This window comes from Pezoporus wallicus, unplaced genomic scaffold, assembly GCF_028554395.1.
Source record: "Pezoporus wallicus isolate ANWC-B61680 ecotype Strahan unplaced genomic scaffold, APGP_CSIRO_Pwel_v1 contig_7344, whole genome shotgun sequence".
In the NCBI taxonomy this organism is placed as follows: Eukaryota; Metazoa; Chordata; class Aves; order Psittaciformes; family Psittacidae; genus Pezoporus; species Pezoporus wallicus.
This window is the reverse complement of record NW_026640533.1, coordinates 1,008,757-1,031,910: the sequence shown is the minus strand read 5'-3', so window position 1 is coordinate 1,031,910 and position 23,154 is coordinate 1,008,757. Positions and strand designations below refer to the sequence as shown.

Genomic DNA, 23,154 nt, shown 5'->3' with positions numbered 1-23,154 from the left:
ATGGATGTACTCAGACAGTTCCAGCTGTTTGTTGTCAGCACCTGTTGCAGCAGCTTTGTTCAAGCAGTGGAAGCAGATCTGGTTAGTACTTTTAATAGTGTTGATTCCCTTTTTGTCTGCAGCATTTCAGACAGTGACTGCTCTATGAATGTGCCAGAGTTGCCAGCTGTAATGATCTCATTTTGGGGAGGACAGTGGGGTGACATACTTTACATTTGCCTGACTGTGAAGGCTGTTTGTTGCACACAGCTGTAGCTGCACCAATCCTCCTCTGTTCACCTCTTACTGGCTTAGTATAGAATCACAGAATGGTTTGGGTTGGAAAGGACCTTTAGATCATCTAGTTCTAACCCTCTTACCATGGGCAGAGACACCTCACACTAAACCATGTCACCCAAGGCTCTGTCCAACCTGGACTTAAACACTGCCAGGGATGGAGCATTTACCACTACTCTGGGCAACCCATTCCAGTGCCTCATCACCCTCACAGTAAAAAAGTTCTTCCTTACATCTAACCTGAACTTCCCCTGTTTAAGTTTGAACCCATTACCACTTGTCCTACCACTACAGTCCCTGATGAAGAGTCCCTCTCCAGCATCCTTGTAGGCACCCTTCAGATACTGGAAGGCTGCTATGAGGTCTCCACGCAGCCTTCTCTTCTCCAGGCTGAACAGCCCCAATTTTCTCAGCCTGTCTTTGTACAGGAGGTGCTCCAGTCCCCTGATCATCCTCGTGGCCTCCTCTGGACTTGTTCCAACAGTTCCATGTCCTTTTTATGTTGGGGACACCAGAACTGCACACAATACTCCAAGTGGGGTCTCACGAGAGCAGAGTAGAGGGGCAGGATCACCTCCTTGGACCTACTGGTCACACTCCTTTTGATGCAGCCCAGGATATGGTTGGCCTTCTGGGCTGCGAGCACACACTGAAGTTGGCTCATGTTCATGATTTCCCCTTAGTGAAGCCATGCTGGCTGTCACCAAGCCCCTTGTTGTTTTTCATGTGCCTTAGCATGCCTTCCAGGAGAATCTGCTCCAAGATTTTCCCAGGCACAGAGGTGAGACTGACTGGTCTGTAATTCCCCGGGTCATCCATTTTCCCCTTCTTGAGAATGGGGGTTATGTTACCCTTCTTCCAGTCGTTGGGAACTTCACCTGACTGCCATGATTTTTCAAATGTCATATAGACAGCGGCTTAGCAACTTCATTCGCCAGCTCCTTCAGGACCTGCAGATGGATTTCATCAGGTCCCATGGACTTGTGCACATTCAGTTTCCTAAGATGATCTCAGACCAGATCCTCTCCTACAGTGGGCCTAAGGTCTTCATTCTTACAGTCCCTGCATCTGCCCTCCAAGACTTGAGCTGTGTGGTCAGAGCATTTGCCAGTGAAGACTGAAGCAAAGAAGGCATTAAGAACTTCAGCCTTCTCCAAATCCAGGGTAGACAGGTTTCCTGTTTCCTTCTGGAGAGGGCCCACGCTATCCCTAGTCTGTCTTTTCTTAGTGACATACCCATAGAAGGTTATTTGTGTGTAGCCCAATCCTGTTGGAACCATCTGTGGCAGGAGAAGGAAGACACACATGAAAAGGGGAAAAAGGTACAGGGGGACTTTACAGGGAGATGCCAGTGTCTAAGGAAGCCAAAACCACAAAGCCACAGTTTCTTGGCTTGAAATATATGCTTCCTTTCATTACAGCATACCATACAGTTCCAGTATTTGGCATGTCCTTCTGGAGGTCAAGACTGGGATGATTTATGGAGACTGGCTAAGGGTTCCCTAGAAAGGACACCATTCTGTAGAATCACGTATTTATTCAGGAGGGGAAAAAGACTACCTGGAGCATTTCTGTTATGCTTAAAACAGTGTGCTCCCTTCACCTTAGTGTTTATGCAAAACACTTCTTGAGCTTGTTAGTCTAAATAAATTAGTTTGCTAGTGAGTCCATCTGGTTAGCATACCCAGGCACAAGGCAGGAACAGCAGAGGAATCACTGAGTCTAAGGCAGATGGGGCACTGAGGGGAAGACCCCTGATAGTACTCTTAGGTAGAGGTTTTGCAGACTTATTTTGAGATGGCCTTTTATTGATCAATCTGATTCAACAAAGCACTGTTGACTTGATGACCATGTGGCTGTGTGCTTCAGTCTGAGAGAGGAAGGTCTCCCTTTCCTTACATTCTTGCTCTGCTTTTTTGCTAGGCACTGTATCTCTGGGACAGAGCTGAGGAGCTGTGTGTGTGTGTCAGATTGACTTGTGGGGCTGATGATGCTGGTATAATGAATGCTGTGTGTTAGAAGGCAATGACCCCCCCCTTCCCTCATATCCTCCCAAAGTCCAAATCCCCCCTTGCCATATAGGTGATATTGTAAATAAATCAACCTGTGATTTTCACCTCTATCCATTATGTGGCAAGCTGGGGGAAGGGAAGGAGGCTTGGTGATTTGATCCCTGGAAACCTCTCTCATTAGCACAGATCCAGCCACAGAAACAATAGTGAGCTCCTGCCTCTTGGCAACTGCCATATGCTTTCTCTTGCCTTCACTGTTAGAGTTCCTGTTGCTGGAGCATCCTGAATTCCTAGACCTGGTTTCTTGCTTCCATGCCAGAAACAGGGCTTTCTCCCACCCACAGAGATGGCCATGTTGCACCCTTAGTGCTGGGAAGCGGCAGGAGCAGAACTCGGTAGGACTTGGCAGCCCAGCAGTAACTCATAATTTCTCTGTCACTTTTGGAGGTGCTTGGGAAGAACATGACCAACTTCAATCTGGCTGCAGCCCCTCCTTGCGTGCTTCACTCTGGAGAGCTTTTAGGATGGGTGACACTGTGAATGCTGCATGAGGATTCCACTTGCAGAGAGTTGGCAAGAAAATATTATATGACCTGTCCGTGCTGTGGGCTCATCAGTTCTGCATAAACTCCCAGGAGCTGTGGCTGTTTGCTGCGGAGGGTATGGTGATCCTGGCTGTCACTGGTGGCCTAATCAAGATAATGGTACTCACTGCTGATGGACTGATTTCAGGGTCCTGTAGCACTTTGCTAAAGAGAGATTTGCTAGAGATGGATAAGGACAAAGGTTAAGATTAAGAGAGGATGTGACAGCAGAGACGCAGGAGGTAACCATGAACCTGCCAAAGCAGGGAAATTCAGCAGGTTTGGGGAGGCACTCGAAGTCTCTGGTTTTTTTTGGAGGGAAATGTCAAATCACAGATCCCTGAAGTCTGATGGGTGGAATAACAAGCCTCTGAAATATCCCATTAAATGATCTAATTTTGGGCAGTTACAGGGCTCCCATGCAGGGAATGTTGGTTATTTCCTTTCCTCACAGGGAACTTGTCAGATGGGGTAGGGAGTGAAATGATGTGAAATCTCTGGAGGCAAGAGATTAAGCATATGGAAAAATTATGTTTCCTGGAGTCCTGGGCATGGCAAGACTCTAGAGGATTGTCAGTGAGGGAAGGAGCAATGTAAGAGTCTGTTAACCCCTAAAAGGGAAGATTCCAGGAACTTTGGGCGTGAGGCTAACCCATCCTGGCAAGCCATGAGGAAAGCGCCATGTGAAGAACGATGATACTGGCATGGCTTGCAGCATATCCCTCCTCATAGCAATGCCAGCCAACTAGCCCGTGTGTGCAGTAACCCACTCCCTGCTGTGCCTGTCACTCTGGGCATTACTATAATGCTTTAGTATTCCTATCTGTCTCTCCATAAGAAATAATAGAGAAAGATCACCCTCTTTACATGTGCCCAGTTTTTTTCTAGTCTGCACCTTATCTCCAAATCTGCTGTTCCTCTGGTGCTGTTGCAGCTACTTTTCCACCCTCACTTCAGAAATAATGGGTTGTGATGGCAACTCTGTTTTTCTGGGTAAAACCGGCGGGGGGGGGGGGGGGGAAGTGTTTTTCCAGCTGTGTCCAAAAACATCCAGACACACAAAGGAAAATCCAATAAATTATTAACCCAGTCTTTCCATCTGCTGATAATGATGTTTCTGGTTGGGTTTTTGGTTTCTTTGTTTTTCATCTCTAGCTGCATTCTCCCTCATGGAAACACAGAATCTCGATTTGATTTGAAATGCAATGTCCTGAGCCATTTTCTGGCAAGCACATGGATGGTGACCTACATGTGGTTTTCTGCCTTTTGAATGAGAAGTAAATTGGAAATGAGTTTGCCGTACTCCTCTCATCTCCCTGTGAGAGGAGAATAATGAGCAAGAGAGTACCTTTATAGGCAAAAGATTACAGAGTTTATGCATTTACAGACCACTGACTGTGATATACTCCTTTTTTTTCCTGAGGGAGTGGTGTGGTGAAAGAGGTATTTTCAGCTGTGAAGGTTTGACCTGTATGGTTAATGTTTGTCTTATGAAGTGGTGGGAAGATGTTGGTTCCAGCTGCCTGGAACAGGCACTGACACAGCAGTGCTGGGATGCTTGGTCCATGCATCCACCTGGTGCTGTCCTGGTGGTGGGAGAAAGCTCCACGTGGCCCCATGCTGTGATGGGAGCCAAGTCTGATCCATGTGGTATGGTCATAACAATGAGTTTGGTTTGCTGCCCTGCTTCCACTCTGGTGATCAAAGCGCTGCTTGACAGGCACACCTTGGCAGCCCCTTGACACTCCATAACTTACCTATTCTCCTGTTCACTTATCTCTGTTTTTCCACCCAAGACCCCTTGCAAACAAGCAATCCTCCATAACTACTCTTTTTTTTGCCTTTGGTCCCCATTTTGCTGCATGGCATATGCAAACTTGATATTTTCAATACCAGGACCTAGGCAATCCCGGTTGACAGGATAACCAAAGCACCACTGGCCTTGTAAAGCTCCAAATGACCCCAGCAACTGCCTGTGCCACTTCTCACACAACTGCCCCTTAACCAAGCTGTGCGATCCCTTGCGGTGCTTTCATACTGGTACCTGCCACAGCCAGCAACTTCTGATGTCTCTTCTGGTCTCCTGTGCCCTGTTTGCCCAGCTGAACCTCAGTCCTGTGCCCAGGACACTGCTGGGTTTCCTGCTTGGGGCTGGCTCCCCTCTCCCATTGCTGCCCTCCCTTGGCTGGGGGATTTGCAGCAGCTTAGCCACTGAACCAGGCTGGACATTGCTCTGGAGCTGACTGTTTACCATCCTCACACAGGCAGCCTGCTGGCTGCCTGCCTCTGGCTTTTCTTTTTTATTGATTAATTTTTATTCTAGATTGGGGGGTGTCAAAATACATACCGCAAACTTGAACTTAAATTCTTCAGCAATTTGGAGTGCTCCATAGATGTGTCAAGCCCCTCTCGTAACTACTTAGCAAGACACTAGTTTTTGTGTCAGCTTTTGCTGACTTTAATATATATATACATATATATATACATATAACTGTAAACATAAACCAAGCGTTTGGACAAAAAATACAGACTTGCTTCATAAATACACTACACCCACCCCATTTCTTTGCTAACTGCCTGTTCTCAGCTATGCTCTGAGATTTAATACTGCCCTTGTGCAGCTCTGATCGATGGTGTAAGATCCCTTGTGCAAATCTCAGGACGCATGGTGCCAAACCCCAGGACACTCTTTTGCAGTGAAGCAAACTCACAGCTAGATGCCAGAGTGGCAGAGGCTTGCAGGATCGGCCTCCCCAGGGGTAGCAAATGCTCTCCTCTCCCAGTCGTATGGCACAGCAGTCTCAGTATCTGGGTGACTCAGGACAGATGCATAGATTTGAGAAAAATGGTCAGATTCTTCTCAACACAAATAGGGAAAAACTAACCAAACTGGAGCACAGCGGCCACGTAGGTGTCCAGGCCCCTCACAAGGGGCAGCACCAGCCTTCTCCTCAAACCCAGCTTTTGCCTGCTGGCCCACAGTGGCATTACCTCACCCGTGCTGGGAGGAGGGACGCAGAGCACATCACCTCCTCTGAGACCCATGTGCTGGGTGGCTTCTTTCCACTGCATTAGTCAGCTCAGATGTGGCACAGATGGGGATCTGCAGCCCAGGCCTCAGAGGTGCCTGGAACAGATGGGACCAAACCCTGCCAGGCCAGAACGTGCTTGGCACCACAGCACGGCTGGGAGAGGGGTGAAGCCCTCCAGCACACCACCCTGTCTCCATTGCACATGTTCATGGGCATGGGCTGCATCACAGGGACAGGCTGTCCCTTGGGTGCCAGGCTCAGCACTGGCACACAGGGCAAAGGCAGACCTGTGTGCATGCACAAGGACCTCTTCACAACACATGCCAGCCATTTTGGGCGATAGAAAGCCAGGTTTCCATCCAACTCTGTTCTCAGAGGACAGAAATGGCTGGATTGGAGGGCAGGAGGCAGATCCTGTGCTGTTCCTGGGATGTGTGTGGGAGCATAGCTTGTGTGGGGGAGCCAGCAGCAGGCCTGGGGAGAGGGGAAGTTGTAGGGAAAAAGAGGGATGCCTTCTGAGATGCAGGGTACACCAGCCTGAGGCACCCAGATGACAGAGGCAGTATCCTGAAGGGTGGCATGGGTGGAAAGCAGGAGCAGCACTGCTTGGGATGAAGCTGGAGGTGGTGAGAAGGAGGCTGTCCAGGTTTGGAGGAGAAGCAGGAGCTCTGTGTGCCACAGCCCTATTGGTAGGAGCATGGGGAGATGCTGCTGTATGGAGCCTCCAGACAAGCTGGAAGAGGCTAGGGATGGTGCTGGCACCCCTTTCTTGCTGCCAAACAGGGAAAGGTCTGGGCCAGGGCGCATCAAGGTTTATGAGTGGATTTACCTTCATGCTGCCAGAGATTGATATTCTAAATTTGTTTTCTTGGTTTGGTGCTGGTGAGCCAAAAGTCTGAGGTTGTCTTATGCTGGCAGGGAGGATGGCTCTGCCCATGAGCTGGGAGGCCAATGGGAAACAAGGCAGGACTACTCTTTCTCCTGGGCTGCAGAGGTGTCCGGGTGTGGTACACTTAATGTCAGTGATGTGGATGGTCATGCACTTCTACCACGGGGACTGTCCAAAGTCTTTCATAACAGCAAGGCAGCAGGAACAACCTTGCCTTCCACCTAACACAAAGCTTTGTTTTCCAGTGCAGGGGAATAAGCAAACATAAAGTGCTTAGTAAAGACCTGGTCCTTGCTCCACATTGCTCCAGAAAGCCTATCCTCAACTTCGGTGGGTTAAAGAAATAAAGCTTTCAACAGCTGCTGAACAAAACGCAAATACTGAAAGTACAGAAACCAACATCCTTCATTATTCCGGCCTGTCAGCTACTTGCGTAGGTAACTGTGGTAACTGGGCCCATGAGATTTCGGGGTGTTTTCTGACGGGGAAACCCCACTTTTATTATGAACAACATGGCGAGTTCCTGGTTAGAGAGACCGTGACAATGTGACTGTGCGCTCAGGAACCTGGGGACACAGGAGAAGTTGCAGTGAATTATGGAGGAAAGCCCCCAACACAATCAAAAAAGATCAGGTTTGGGCGTTCGGATGGGGTTACTCTGGCGACACCTGTGCTCTTTTGCTTTTTGAAGCCAGGCTGCAAAGGAAAGCCCCAGGGCTGGAAAAGCCTTTTAGATCGCTTTGTTTTGTTGTTCTGTTGTGGGGTTGTTTTTTGCAGCAGCAGCTGCGAGCCGCACTGAAGGGATTTAGGAGCGGAGAGGAGCAGAGCACAGCACAGCACGGCACGGCACGTCCGTGCCCCCACGGCTTTGGCTGCGTCCGTCCGCAGCGCCGTCACTGTCCGGGCTGTGTTTTTCACTCGGTGGCTTTACTAATCCTGCCATAATTCCTCTTTTTTTAACCCTTTTCGAGGAGCACGTGGTGCTCTCCGCTCTCTGACCCCCCCCCCCCCCGCGCTCCCCCTTTCCCGCCCCTGGGCCAAGCCCCGCCCCGCCGGCCCCGCCGCTCCGGCTACTGCCGCCGGTCCCGCTGCCGCCGCGCCCCCCGCGCTGGGCCCGCCTGCCGCCGCCGCGCTGCCCAGCCCCGCCGCCGCCGCCGCCGCCACGGGCCGGCAGGGCGCCACGGCGCGGCCCGGCCCGGCCCGCTGCGGCCCGGCACGGCACAGCGCGCCTCGGCTCGCCACGGCCGCGCTCGGCCCGGCCCCGCGGGAGGGCGGCTGCGACCCGCCGCGGCCGGCGATGGAAGATGGAAGGAGTCGGCGGTGCGGTAAGGGCCGGCGGGTGCCCGTGTGGGGCGGCGGGAGCGCGCAGACGGGGCACTTTCCCCTTCCATTTACTTTTCACTTTTCTTTTTTTCTTATCCTTTTTCTTTCCCGCCTTTGTTTTACTTTCTTTTTTCCACCCGTATTTCCATTTCCTTTTTGTTTTCCTATTTCTTTTCACTTTTCCTTCTGTTCCTTTTTTTTTTGTCTTCTTTTTCTCCTTCTTTTCACACTTAAGTAGGAAAGCTCAGAGCCCGCTTCTGTGCTCGTTACTGCTAGATCCCCAGACACCAACTGCAGCAGGGAGTATGCACTGGGACCCCGCACGCCGGGCCTGGGACCCCCGACTTGCATCCTGCAGAGTTGGTTTTCTTCTGTCTCCGCGTAACTTGTCTGTGTATCGAACTGGCGTTGTTGCTGCACTGACAAACTCTCTTAATCATACCAAAATCCTGAGTTACGTGAGATGATGTGAAAAAGTTTTCTGGGGAGGAGCGGTGCTGAGATGAATTCACCAAAGGTGTAAAGTTTTAGAACATTAAACATACACAGGGACACTGCTGTGTAACTGTGGTACCCTGGCTGCCAGGGATGGGAGCTAAGCTTCACAATGGGAACATAAACAGAGAGTTGTAATGAGCTTGAACTTTACTCAAACTCATCAAAGATGCTGACTTCCCATCCAGACACGGTATTTCTGTGCCATAAACAGCAATTACCTGGCTCCCATAGGATGCCTGTTAATACATTGTCAGGCAGAGCACATCCGTGTGTTACTGAAGCGATCTGGGTGTGTAATAGGCAACTGCAATTAATACTGCTTTCGCAGCTTCAGTCATGCTTTAATTCTGTCTGTGCGTAGGGCCATTAAAACAGAGAGAGAAAGTCAAATGCGCTATTTCTAATGAAACTGGTGGTTGCACACCCACTGTTTGAAGCAGTTATAATAGGCTTCTGAGAATCATCCAAGCCTTTCTGGTTCAGCTAGTAGAAGGAAACCTTTTTCTACTCCAAAAGCATTTTCATCAGTTATATCCTTAGTTGATGTGTTTCAGCAGCTGTTACCAGTTTAATGCTAACCATGAATCTGACCTAGCTTTGTTGATTTACGCAGTCTGAGCTTGGCTACGGAGATGTTGGTCTGGGGTATGGCTTTGGTGGGAGAGAAGGTGATGTTAAACCATGTAGGAGTCCCTGTGCAAATGCTACCCTTAAATTTACACCCTTGGTTCACTGCAGAAATGAGTATAAGAAAATCCCTTGCAGTAGGGATGGTGTCAAAAACAATTTGAAGAGACTTACACAGTGCTCTCTTCAAAACTTGATACAACAAAAAAAAAAAAATCAGACTTCTTGATAAATAAAGATTGTTGCACAACTTACCTGTGTGAAAGGAATCCTCTTCTGCTATTGGTACTTGAGCAGATTACCTGATTAACTAGTGCCATTTCTGTGCTGTCAAATTGAGAAGGAAAAGAGCAGTGAGGATTCTAGTGAACATATTAGTGTTTGTTCGTTTTGTTCTCAACAAGAATTCCTTCACTGTTGTCAAGCTGCATAGCTGAAAGACCTGGATGTCGTTCAGAGTATTCCCCCTTTCTACCTCCCCAGAATGGTCCTTTCTATTCTTGCCTATGTTACCAGGCAAGTTTGGCATTTGTTTTTGCAGCTATGATTTAAGAGATGATTGGGATTTGATTCCTGTGGGATGAAGAGGCAGCCTGTCTGCGGGAGTACTGTGGACCAGTGCCACAGAGCATCGCTGCAGACAGGCAGTTGTCTTCATGGGCATTCTCTGAGCTAAGTGCTGGGAGCTCCAGTGTTGAGGCTGGTGGTTAAGGTGGCACAAGTCATTCACCACACATGGCCATCGGTGCAGAGGAAGGATGCTTTGGTCATATCTGATTTCAAGCTGACTGCTTGAAACAATCTCTGTTTCATGGAGAGATGGGCTGGCAGACGGATCCGGGGTGATTTTTTCTGAGGTGTTGCATGTGTTCCTTTTTGGAGTTCCTCTGTTTAGTTTCAAGGCTCCTGAGAGATAACAAGAGTGTGGGATACTGCTCAGTGCTGGTTTAAAGATGATTTAGAGGTAGCACAGTGTGTAGTGGCTTAGGGATGGGAGTCCAAGGAAGGGAGGGAGAGGGTAACATCTGAAGGGTAAGATGAGATGGGTGCTCAGGGTGCTGGAGCGCTATCTGCCAAGCTGCTGTGTTCCAGCTGAGGCTCAGTAAGCCTGTGAACTTGTGCTAAAACTCAAAGGTCAGGGCAGTGATTAACCAGTAGAGCATGCTGCTCCATGCTAGCTCTGCGACACGGGCCCTGGGGATCCCCGCATGCAGCAGCTGGTAGAATTGGTTGATGTGAGCTTTGTGAGCTCGGCAAGAAGAAGTGGGAGCAGCGTCCCTAAGCCGAGCAACATGCGCCATATGTTCTTCTTGAAGGGGTGTTTCCTTTCAGCTAGTTCCAGAAGGCTGGCTTCTGTTGGAGCAAGGATTTCACGGTCTGGCTTTTCCACCCAGAACCCGCTCCATGGCCTGGGAGGTTTGTCACATCCCAGTGGGCTGTGACACTGTAATGAGGTCCTTTCCTTTGGAAGTTTGACTGTGAGGGGGTGTGGTAGAGTCCTCCTCTGGGTTATCACCATGCAGAGAAGTGGGGCCGCAGATTGACAAATTTAGGTCTTGAGCAATTTGTGTCTTAAGCATCTGAATCTCTTTCTGAAGCAATTCATGTTCTCTGGCACCCATGGTAACAGGCTGTTTCCAGTCCTTTTTCTTGTTTGCACTGAGATGAGGTTGGGGAGGAGAGTAGAAACTGTATGCTTCTGCGAGATCGAAAAGCTATTTGAGAGCAGCTGTGAGTGCCTGCCACTTCCAGTCTGGCCATAAGTGCCCTGTTGCTATCATGGCACTGTTTGAAGTATGCTTCTTCAGTATGTTTACAGGTGCTTTTTCTGAGCAGGGCCCCTCCTTGCTCCGAGATGTCTCTTGCTGTTGTGCCAGCTTCTGTCAGGGACGTAGGCTTCTGGGATGCTAAATGCATCTGAGCATTTATTCTCTGAATTACAGAGATGAGCAAGGCGGGTTGTGGATGAGGCTTAAAAGCAGGGTGGGGTGAGGGCTAGCCCTCTGGGTGTGGGCTAGGTTGCTGCAGGGTTGATTCAGGAGTCTGAGGAGCTCCAGTATTATCTAGCCCTTGAAGCTTGAATTGCTTCTGAATTGACTGTACTTCCTGGATGCTGTGAGCAAACCAACTTGCCAGAGCACTGGATCTGGATCAGGCTGTCTCTCAGAGCTGGGGCTCTACATTTCCATCTCCACTGAGCTCCTCAGCCACTGGCTGTCGCTGGGGACGTGCATGGTGTTTGCCATGGCTTGCTCTGCTAACTGTACAAGATGATTTTCAGTGCCATGACTGCTGGGCTAAGCCCCAGGAGAGGAGGCTGGAGCTGGTTTTTGAGGATGGGTTGCTAAGGCGGAAGCACACTGCTCACTATCACACTTGACGAGCCTTTTGTGTTGCAGCCATAAGCATTATTTTTGACACCTGGTAGAAGGCCTGAACAAGAGGGCATTGTCTTGTTTCTGTGGTGCAGTAGTTTGGAAGCAGGAAGAAAACAATGCAAATGGCACAGATTACACAGTGCAAGCCTTCCTTTTTGCAAAAGCCATGAATGGGGCTTACTTTTTCTTCTCAGCATGAAATGGCACAGGGAAAGAGGTGGCTTATCTCCAAAGTGTACTTATTATTTTTTTACAACAGTTTTCAAGCAGGAAGTGTCATTGGGGTAATAACCACGTCTTCCAGCTTGAGCAAATGCCAGGTGCGATGGCAAGATGCACTTAAGCCTACTTAAGCCTGGGGAATAGCTGCATTTCAGCGTTAACAGAACCCTTACCAGGAAAACCTTTTTCTCAAAAGAGAACTAATTCTAGTACCAGTGAGTTCTGGTTTTCATCAGCATTCTTGTCTGTGCACTGTCTCTGGCCTAGTGAGGAAAGAGGTAGTATTAACTTATTCACCAGGGGGAGGATGCTAGTGGCACCTGGCCTAGTTGTGCTGCATGTGGGGGGATGATGTGTCACCTTTGGTGTGTTTGCCTTCCTGCCACAGCTGAAACTGCCTGCTGTCTGAAACTGCCTGCTGTCTGAAACTGCCTGCTGTCCCCTAGCTGTTTGTGGGGCCGCAGCTGCTGGAGGGTGCTGGTGCTGGTATTCCTTAACTCACACTTTCATAGCAAGCAATTATGCTGTTCTTGCAACAGTATCTTTTCAGTCTCCAGCGCTTGCACAGCAGGAGGCTTAGGGTGAAATTGGGTGGTGTGACTTATGGCTTCTGCCTCTACTGTGCCCGGGAGAGGGTGGCTCAGATTGGACTTCAGTCAAGTTTCTGATCTGAAAAACTTCCATTTACTCTAGTTAAGACTCGGAACAATTTAGGTGAAAGCTGTAAATTTAATTTAAATATGTGATACGAAATAATCATGCAGGGCAGTGAACTGTGTCTAAGTTAGAGGGAGATGTATGTACCCTTTTTTGCATGCTCTGTTGCTGTATTGTAGCTCTGCAGTTTGCCCTTACCACAGAGGAAGTGCAGGTTTTTATACCTTTGCAAATGTAAAATCTTCCAGTTGCTCGTAGCTAGAATGGTTTGGTGTGTGGGGGGTTGGTTTTTTTTTTGTTTTTTTTTTTTTTTGTTAGATTTTACTGTTCATTGAAATTGAGGTGCAAAGAATAGTTCGTAATACTGATTTGGAAAATGAAAGCTCTTCCAATATCCCGTCCTTATTTGCATCCAGAAAAACAGCGCTTATTTATCTGTACCTAGAGAATGTCGAGCACATGGGAAAGGATGCACCCTGCAAGTTCTCAAGGCTAAGCAGATGTTGGCTTGCGTTTTGGAAAGAATGTAGCTGCTTAAAGATACAGAGGTAGCTTCTGGTAGGCCAGTGAGGGGTGCTTTGGCACATCCAAGTTTTAGCTTCCGTGGAGTTGAAATCCATGTGAAGCAGACCTGTGGCTTGACTGACCACTGTTCTACCATCTGAGACACCTAAACATGATGGAAGTGTACTACCTGCTGAAAAGAAGCAGTCTGTCAGTTTGATAAATATACTTGAAACAGATCGAACAAAAGTGCAAGATGTCTAGTACACGTGCCACTGAATTATCTGAAAGAAGATGTTGTCTTTGTGCAGTTTTTCTTACTTCAGGCTCCCATCCAAATGCTGTTCAACATAACTCAAGAAAAATACTTGCACTATGGCTTTATTAAAAGTTTTGTGTCTTTTTTGCTATCTTTGTGTTTTATGTAGAAGAACATGGTGGTTCAGGCAGTGAGCTGAAGCCTGCTTCTCAGTGGGCTTGCTTCGATTCTTGCGCATACCTTAGGCATAAAGCATAGACATCCATACCGCACACATCAAAAATCACTGACTTAGCAAATCAAAATGCTGAGTGACCTTTAATGGCAAAGTGTAATCATACAGACTTTGAATTAATATGCTGTTCACATTCACGCAGTTACAGCTCAGGCAGTGTCAGCCTTTGCATGATAAAAAGCATTTAATTCAGTGTAACAGCTGGCTTCTTCTTAAAAACGTCAACCAAACAGCAAAGCAAACATTTCTTTAAGGGGAAAAAAACTCAAGTGCAGGTATAAAAAAAGATGACCAGTCTGAAAACAAGTTTTACCTGCAACTGCTTGATACTGCTGGTAAGGCATCCTTTTTTTGTCACTGTTCCCATGCCTATTTCTAAGCAGCAGCTCTTTAGCTTCATTTCTAAATTGAGTCTCTTATCAGACACTGAACTTCTGTGAAGTTTGCCTTTGAGAAGGGAGAGCAGCGCTGATGGTATCTGCGCCCTTTCAGTCTTGCTCTCTCCAGCCCCACCACTTCCTGGCAGCCTGCTCCTGGTAAACACATCCTGCGGTGGCATGGGCAGCCTGCAGTGCCACAGTGCCTTTTGGTGATTGCCTGGGATGGCGATGTGGAGCACGCTGCACTGAGGATTGAGGAGCGAGATGCCTGCTCAGTACGAAGCCTGAGGTCTGCCTGATCCAGGGCCATGAAAAAGCCCAGTGAGCAGGTAAGAGTGGCTGGCTGCACCAGTTTGGACCCAGTGGTCAGTTTAGCCCAGGAACATGGATGTGGTTTTGGGTATCAGCGAATGCCTGGGAAGAGTTCAGCTTGCAGATTCACAAGAAGGGTGTGATTTCCACATATATTGAGGATTTGTATCCCTTGAGCACCCTCCTTTTCATCTCCTGTAGGGTTTTGGTTTCCATGACAGTGCTTTGCAGGGAGGTCTGTGGTTTTGACTGCAGACTGTGCAAGGAACCATCTCCTGTTTGACGTGATGCTGACTCCTAATACCTTCTTTTGATGTCCTCTGGCTGTTTTATTAAAAGAGATGGTAAATCACTGATTTCTCTTTGTTTTTTTTTTCAAACTGTACGCACCTCTGCCACGTGTCTCTCAGCTGCCTCTTTCCTTCAGCTGAAAAGTCCTAGCTGACTTGGTTGTCCCTTTATATAATCCAAACTTCTCTGCTGGATAATGGCTGTAGGCAGTGCCCTCATACAAGCCCTTTCTTTGATCCCCCACCTCTTGCTGTCTACAAGTCTCCCTGAAACTCTCGATAGTTAGGAATTAGTTTAACACCCAAGCTGAGATTTCCTCTTTTCCAAAACCTTTGTTAGTGTTAACTTCTGGTAGCTCCAGCTGAGATTTATCCATGCAAAACTCTTATTCTTCTGCGTCTTAATCTGTTTTACTAAAGCTTTAACTCAGGAATTGCAAACACGTGTATTAACGTGTGAGTGTGTGTATGGGGAATGTGACCTCATACACCATATGAAATGGAAGTAAAACTACAAACCTTGTTAGTGGTTTTTTTTTTCAGAGCACCAACACTCTCTCTGCTCTCTCTCTGTGCTGTTGGGGTGCTAGCTTTCACCAGATAGCAAGTTTATTTTAACTCCAGATTTCTGCATTTCATCCTGTTACTTAGGGAAGTGACTTAAGGAAAGCTCAACAGAAATAGACTTTTCAGAACAATTAGTACTACCTGTCAAAAGCAGCGAGTCTTGCTAAACTCACGCCCACGGAGGAATGATTACAGCACTTAAAAATAAGGGCTGGCCACTGGTTGTGCCAGACTGGTGCCCCTCCATGACAGCAGAGGCAGAGCTCACAATGTGTGATTCCGTGAAGACTTGACAAGCATTGCAGCTTGACTCATATCGTCAGGCTTGTTCCATTACCAGTTACTGTATTTCTGTCAGTCTCTACAGAAACTCTCATGATGCAGAAGACAAGATGAAGGTAGATATTGAAATACCTCCTGAGGGCATAATCTCACTTTATCAGTGTGGCTGCAGAGAGGCATTTGGTTATTTTGCTGCTAGAGATGTTGATGAAGCAATGAGAACGGAACAAGCGCAGTCTAGGATTAGAAATGGTCCAAGTGTGGCTGTGGAGTCCTCCATAAGATGCCATAGGCATCCTGCAGAGACTGTCTCCTGCTTCCTTGCAGTAGTGCTGCTGTGGCATCTCCCCACTAGCCCCTGTGAAGCCGTAAGAAATCACTGTGCCATCAGTGCAGGGGCTGCTGAGAGGGAGCTGGCACCCATTGGCTGTACGGCCAAAGGGAAGGGTGGTCAGCTCTGGGAAGAGGAGCTGTGCACATGCAAAAGTGTGCAAAATGGGCTCCCCTGAGGCTATCTCATTAGCTGCGGAGAGCCTCACGTCAACTAACTGGTTCTCTCCAGGTTTTCCAGTAAGACTAGAAGAATTGGACTAACACTGCGTTCTGCAGATAGAACAACTGGGTTTTGTTAAGGAAGATTGCAGGGGTTGCCCTGAGGATGCTCTGACCTCCGTGTCTCAGCTCAAAGCCCTCTGTGAAAGGTCCTTAGACCCCTTCCTGCTCATGTTTTCTGTTCGCATGACTGGTCTCATGCTGTCCAGCATTTTGGCTGACTCTTGCTCCCTGAAGACTTAAGCTTGGGCACCCATCCCGCTCTGCTTTTTCCCAAGGTCTGCTGTGAAGAGTCAGTCTGTCTAATAGCATCTGCCCTCTCAGGGGGTCTGAGAAACTCCAGACTGACATTTGCCAGTTAATCATTTGCTCCTTTGAACACTTCCTCCTTATTAGATATGTTCAGAGAAAACATATGACCTGGAGTGCGAATGCTTCAGGAGGCATGGGTTCGCCCTGGATCTTTGTGCTCAGACCAACCCGTTCCTTTACCCAGCAGCTGTGGACAATGATGTCTCCTTCCACTGAGACCCACAGAGATGGAGCCCAGCTCTCCTGTCGGCTCAGCTGCAAGTGGTGGTGAGAGAACAAGACTTTGATACTCCTTAGTGAATGCTTTCTGGAATGTAGATATTTTTAAAAAAGCCCCAAGAAGAAAACAGTCCCCAAAAAGGCCCCAACCAGAACCTCAGTGAAATTCAAAAGAGGATGCTTTGGTGCTTTCCTTCCATGGAGAAAGAAGAAGCATTTTCTTCAGGTTTGTATGACTCATCATGCCTGTCTAAAAGACACTGGGCTTTTTGGAGGCAGTTTGAGGTGAGCTCAGAACTGGAGTTGAAATCAAATTCACCTCTAGAGAAACATTGTGCTTCAGGAGGGGCAGCAGCCAGTTCTTACTGGGGGCCTGCCTAAAGCCCCCTCTCTGGGGTAACTGTGGCAATGTTTTCTCCTTGCAGCTATTGACCCTCTGCTCCGGTCTGCATGTTCAGACAGAGGAGAGAGTGTGCATGCTTCATGCCAGGCTGACTTGTCTGTCCCTGGCAGCTCCATCGGGAGGAGCATGATCCCTGAGGTCTTAGTATCCTACTGCTGTTCATTTCAGTGCCCAGGCACGTATTCAGTATTTTCACTTCCTGTGCAAGCCTGAAACCAGCACGAGCACTATGGGCACGTCCTAAACAGTCTCTGCTCCCTCAGCAAGGGACAGAAGGCCAACAAGGTGGGGGACCTCTGTTGACCCATGCCAATGCCTTGTGTGAGGTCAACAGAAACTAGTCCAATATGTTGGCAGGAGGCCTTAGGGGTGAGAACTGCCACATCCAGCCTAACCTCACGAATGTTATACAGAATTCATCTGAGAGGCAAATGAAGCCTCTCCAGCATTCCTGACCAAGAACTGTGACCCAGAGAAATAGGCTTGGTAAAACATGTTCAAACAGGCACAAAGCACTGTGAGAGTGATGAATGAAAGGGCAGGAGCTCACTGCTGCTCTGCCTGGAACATAATCGGACTGAAAAGCAGTATGTATGTGGCTCATGAGAAATGTATGTAGAGCTGGGCTGATTTAAGGGTATTTAGCTCTGAGCAGGCGTCACCCTGTCCGGCTGTGGCAAACACCAGGTGCATCAAAGGTGGTGGTTAAACCCCTCTGAGGGAAGCGATTATGAAATGAGCTGACCCGGATGCAGATTTCTTTGCCCTTGAGCTGAGGGTGAAGGCTTAAGCAGGAGTTCTACATCCCTTCCAATCTTGCTTCTATTTAATCCTTGCTAATGCAGCTTGGAAAGCGCTGTGACCATTTGTCCAGCCCTCCTCTGGGCTTCTGGATTCGAGACATGGTGACTTCTGCAAGGTTTGGGTGAGTTGCAGGTTCACTGAACCACAGAATGGTTTGTGTTGGAAAGGACCATAAAACTCATCCAGTTCCAACCCCCTGCCGTAGGCAGGGACACCTTCTGCTAGACCAGGTTGCTCAAAGCCCTAATTAAAAGAAGATTTTCTGTTCTGTCTCAATCTTCTGTTTGATTTATCTTCCCCACCATTTTTTTCTGTCTCTAAGGAGGGACGACAGTAAAGCAATAGTCTTAAAAGCCAGTTCTGACCTTGTAGCATCTTCATTCTCTTCCCCTTCTTGCTTTCTCTTTTTAATATCTGTTGTTTGGATGAAATATCATAAACGTATCCTTTAAGCATGGATCTGGAGGCTCTGAACTATTTTACCTTTAGATAAACCTAAATAGATGTTAGGTTCGGCTGTTCCCATGCACAAGCCAGTATCTGCAATTCTGAGCAGTGGTGTTCAGTACTTCTGAAAATAAAGCTAGCCCTTTCAGATGAAGTCTCCACTTGGTCATGTAACTCTGGTCAACACTGCTCTGTACACTGGAAAACCATTAATCTAAACAATAATTTCTGCCTGTTACTGAATGATGCATAGGGTGCTGTGAACCAGACTCTTCTTCATTGCTTCACAGTAAGGTACAGACAAATACAGACCTCTGGAAAACGTGTTTGCTGGCAGGGAAGCTCTGTGCGGCATATGTCTGTGAAGTCTTGAAGAGCAGGGCTGAGGGATGGAGATGCTATGTCCCAGAGGTGTGTAGATGAGAAATTCCTGACTGCTCAGGAACTGGGCTTCTATGTCCGTTTTATTTTCCATTTTACCCATCTGTGAATGGTATTTGGCACCAGCTAGTTTTTCAGCTATCCCGTACCTTCACATTCATCTGGATAGGCTGGTTTTTTTTTTGTCTGGCTCTGTAAGCTACTTTTGTCTGTGCTATTGCAGAGTGGGAGCCTCCTCCTGTGTGCTTGGTCCGGCTGTTCATTTCCTAGCCCTTCCTGCCCCCCTTTCTGTGAATGAATGCAACCTTCTAGAAGCAGGGGAGACATGGGGGCTTCTTCTAAGCTTGTTTTATCATGCTTGTGGTAGTCATCTTTGTGCTAGAAAGCCCTTCACCTGTTTCATCACTTTTTTCCCCCAAAGTATTTGGTAGACTAGTGTTAGCCTACCAAAAGTTAGGTCCATCAAAGTACCCACTGCAGCCCCAATGATGAATAGTTGGGCCAGTGGGTGGTAAATAAATATATCCAAGACCCCTGCGCAAGATCTACTGCTCGCCTGTTACAGAGGTGTGATGGACTAAATCCTGCAGAACTAGCACAATGCAGAAAGGTGGGAGAAGAAATGGAGGTAAAAGTCCAGGAAAACCTGGAGCAGAACAGTTACATGGCATGAGTCAAGATACTTGTTTGTCAATATGCTCCTGAGAGAAAATGCAGTCATTGGAGGGCTAGCCTTGGAAGAATGTGTAGATTGTGATTCCATACATCTCTGCTTAAAGAGCCTTAACTGTGTGTTCCTGTGAATTATGTGTCTCCTGTACTTTGAATTGCAGTTTGAAGCTGACGCTTACCCTAAGGTATTTGGTGGAAGTGCATAAACATTATTATTGTCCTGGGGGGCAGAATGTTCTATCTGGCTTCTCTGGTTTAGAGTACTTTTGTAAGCTAAAGCCTTCGCCAATGTGAGCCATGCAGTGACTTGCTATGCTGTAACAATTGGCTGCCTCAGACATAGGGCATGAATATAAAGGCCACTGAAGAATTTATAGAGTTAATGACTTATTTCATCTGTCACTTCAGACAGAAGAATTACGGGCTCTGTCTTGCCCAGCTGGGAGGAAACTTAATGCTGACTGCAGACAGTTTCTGCACTACAGTAATTGCTGGTGTGTGCTTTATCTTGGAGATTGGATTTGTCCCCACCTGTTCAGAAAACTAATTTCAACCTTAGTCCTGCAGCCTTTATCTCCTCTGAGAAACTGGACCTTTACTGTGTCAAACTGCTTGTTACAAGTAGGAAGCAGTGGGAGGGTGCTGGTGGCACTGGTCCTGGGTGGCGCTGGGTTCATCTGTCCAACTCTCCCCCCAGATACTCCCCTGCTAGCCTGGGGGACCACCCTGTGCCACCTTCCCACTTCATGGTCACGGGAGCAGGTTTGAGTTGTGTGGTATGGTCATAAGAACAGGTTGAGCCATTGTCCTGATCTAGATGGTGGTGGTTAGGTGTGAGCTGCCCAGCAGGGACCCACAGACAACACTTGCCACACATTTGCATACCTTATTATCCTTTTCCCCATTTTTGATCAGCCTTGTTATAGCCCTTGCACTTCCCCTTCTCCGTCCCAGCCTCCCCCTAAAGAAACAGCCTGCCCCAATTATGGTTTTCCCATGGGTGCCAGTTTTGCAACATACATGCTCAAATTTGCTATTACTGATACTATTCCCTAGGCATTTTTAACCCCAACTGGTATTACTAAGATGGTTGCCATGTGCTGCTGGCCTTGCAGCAGGTAAGCCTGTTAAAGATATGGGGGGTTGAGTGCTCTGACACCACTGCTTAATATTGAGATGCTTGGGTTTGAAGACAGAGATGTGATCTCTTTGAAAGTATTCTTGAGTTGGCCCATGTCTGGTCTGTGCATCTTGGGGGTGACAGAGTTAAATGAACACTTTGATTCCCACCTGACAGCCCACCTGAAAGGATTTAATGTTTCTGCTGCTGTTTTTTCACTGAAAGGTAGATAAGCTTTGTTTATTTTGACTCCACAGGCAGAAGCACTTGTGTGGGATAATGATGTATCGGCTCATGCCCAGACTGTTGCTAAGGCCAAATATGAATTTTTGTTTGGCTTGGAAGAAGAGAAGCCTTCAGAAGTGGGTAAGTGCTGTTGATTACTTTTGTGTGAAAAAAATCCAAACCTCTTCTAAGCCACGCAGGAAAGTTTTACAGAAGCTGCTCAATGACCCACAGCTCACTGTGCTACGCTGCCCTTCACCCAGGCCACAGTGTAAGTACCAGACCAAAGGAGCCCACAAGTTTGGCCGCAGAAAGTCACAACAGTTCCCTGTCTTACACTCCCACCTTTCTCTTTGGCTCACCTGGCCACCTTGATGTGACAGCGGGGACTTGTGCTGGAGACATGGCGCAGGGAGTCCCAGCTCTTCTCTGCAGCAGAGTTGTTTCAGCCACACGTTCTGCAATTGCACGTGCTGAAACGGGGCTATCTCTACGTGGAGGTCCTTCCAGGAATGCCCTTTGTGGTCTGCATGCTGCTCTTCCTACAGCCAGAGGTGGATTAGTTTAATTTAGGTACTTGAGGTTGTACCTGAACTGCTCTGTCCTTTGTAGTTCACAATTCAAGAAATCCAGGTGCAGTATCTAATGTTATTGCCTAAGGATCAGTCTTGTTTCTTGTTCTTTTCTTGTAAATACAGGACATTTTCTACCTTTTCGTAGCCCAAGCTTAGAAGAAAAGAAATGTAGCTAATAAAAAAATGTATTTCTCTTGCCTCATTATAATTATCAACAGTCCCTGCCCTCTTTGCAAAAGTATTTCCTCAGGCTTTTCTCATTGCACCTTGATCCTTTCTAATTGCAAACTTTCAGGAATGTTACTTTTAATTAAAGAAGACTCCTTTCTTGCTGGAGAAGGGCAGCACTTTGTACAGAAACAAACTGTGTAGGCTCCTCCACTTCAGTAAGGAAAGGAAAGAAAAACCCCCAAGAACAAAAAAAAAGCAGAACTGATATCTGGAAAGTGAATAAACAGTTTCTCCTTGGGTTTTCTAAAGTTTGGTATTCCACTTTGGAAATCCTAATTGCAGACTGAAGGGGAAAAAAACCCAAACAAAATGTTCTCCTTTATGAATTTTAGACTTTTTTAAATTGCCACAAAATGTGCATCGAATTATTACATGAATCATGATGACCTCACTTCTTGTTTGGAAAGACATAGTGCGGGAGCACTGTCAGCAGGCATTAGTACATTTCCGGAGATTGGCATCAAATAAAGTATGCTGTGTCTGATAAATCCAAGTGAATCTGTTGTTATTACTAACCAAAGCAATTATCAAATGTGATGGGTATTCTGAGCTGACTGAGTACTGAGCCCTAAAATAAATGGTGGCAAAGAATAAGCCAGATACCATGACCTGTGTGTGCTTTTCTGTATTTTTCCTGTGCTGCTTCTTGCCTTATATTTGAATCTCTTTCTGTTCCTTTATTAATCAGAAACTACCAGTAGGGGCTAACATTAGTGAAATGAGAGTGACTTCAAGGGTGAGTTTCCAAATATTTAACAGTAGTTAACATATAATGTTTGTGAATTGTACCTGAAAACTGGGTGACATTGTGCCTGGCTTCATGCCATCACAGACAAATGTGTCCTCCTCCTAGTCCTCCTTCTTTTCCTCCTCCTCCAGGAAGATGTTTGACTGCAATAGATGAATGAGAGTGGTGCTACTTCTTCTATGTGTTTTCACTAAGTCAGCAGGTTTTAACGACTTATTAGCTGAAGATTAACAAGGATGGGGCGACTGAGGGCACAGTAACACAAGCCAAGGGCTCTGTAACTAAATCATGGCTTCTTTTGATTTGACATATGTCAAATACGTCATGGCAAATGTTTAGGGGGCAAGTGGCTGTGCCTGAAAGTCTCTCTGTTCTTCTCTGTGTTAGATGGGAAGGGAAAAACCACCACCAAAAATCCAAACAGACCTGCTACTTTCTAGAGTTGCCTTTGCGAGAAAGAAGATGTGCTTTTTGTGGGTCAAAGTATGAAAGATTTAAAGTAAACGAATGATGGAGGCAGGGACAGGAGAAGTACTAGCGTTTAAACTTGATCAAAAGAACAGTTTGTCACTGTGGGCAGTAAAGCTGAACTTTAATTTCACCCATGCCTTGGCTGGCTTCAGAAATTGAGAGTGTAACATGTAAGTGGCTGAACGGCCTAATTAATTCTGCCTCCCAGTTTATCCTTTCCCTTTCAGCCACAGCCATATTTACTGATTCTCTGCTGGATGATGTTGAGAGTATAAATATTTTAATTTGGTACTAAAATATTTGCATAGGACAAGCCAAAGAAGAAAGAATAATTAGGGGTGACTATAGCAAACATTTCTGTTTGCCTAGGTGGGAGATGGCAGACTTTGTTAATAAGCTGCCTTGCTGATTTTTACCTTCCAGGTTGAACCTTGTGGTTATTTTCACAGGTGAGAGGAGAAAAAAAAAGTTAGATGCCTGTAGAAGAGGTGTTTCACTGATGATATTTAAATGCTAATAAAGCTGCCGCATGAAAACCAACTCCTCCTCATTTCCCTCCTTCACTGCCCTCAGCCTGGTTTTACCTGGGATTTTTGATCCCTGATGTACTGCTGTGCACTTGTCTTTGCTGCCTGATGCCTTTTGTTTGGCTCTTCTCTCCCACTTG

The 23,154-nt window shown here is 47.2% G+C and overlaps 1 protein-coding gene and 1 long non-coding RNA gene across 3 annotated transcripts in view; one reads left to right on the top strand and one right to left on the bottom strand.

Annotated features, from left to right (window-relative positions):
• The window catches only part of LOC130604654 (uncharacterized), a 37,523-nt gene that overhangs the window by 6,592 nt on the left and 7,777 nt on the right, over nt 1-23,154 (bottom strand). The window contains exon 2 of the long non-coding RNA XR_008973502.1: nt 20,825-21,004. This is a non-coding gene — a long non-coding RNA (uncharacterized LOC130604654). The remainder of the gene's footprint in view (nt 1-20,824; nt 21,005-23,154) is intronic.
• The window catches only part of PSD3 (pleckstrin and Sec7 domain containing 3), a 101,862-nt gene continuing 86,700 nt past the window's right edge, over nt 7,993-23,154 (top strand). For both annotated transcript variants that reach the window (XR_008973501.1, XM_057419365.1), the window contains exons 1-2: nt 7,993-8,118; nt 20,495-20,603. Coding sequence is in view for 1 of the 2 variants with exons in the window: in XM_057419365.1 (XP_057275348.1) it covers nt 8,098-8,118; nt 20,495-20,603 (130 nt within the window). In the remaining variant the exon portion in view is untranslated. The remainder of the gene's footprint in view (nt 8,119-20,494; nt 20,604-23,154) is intronic.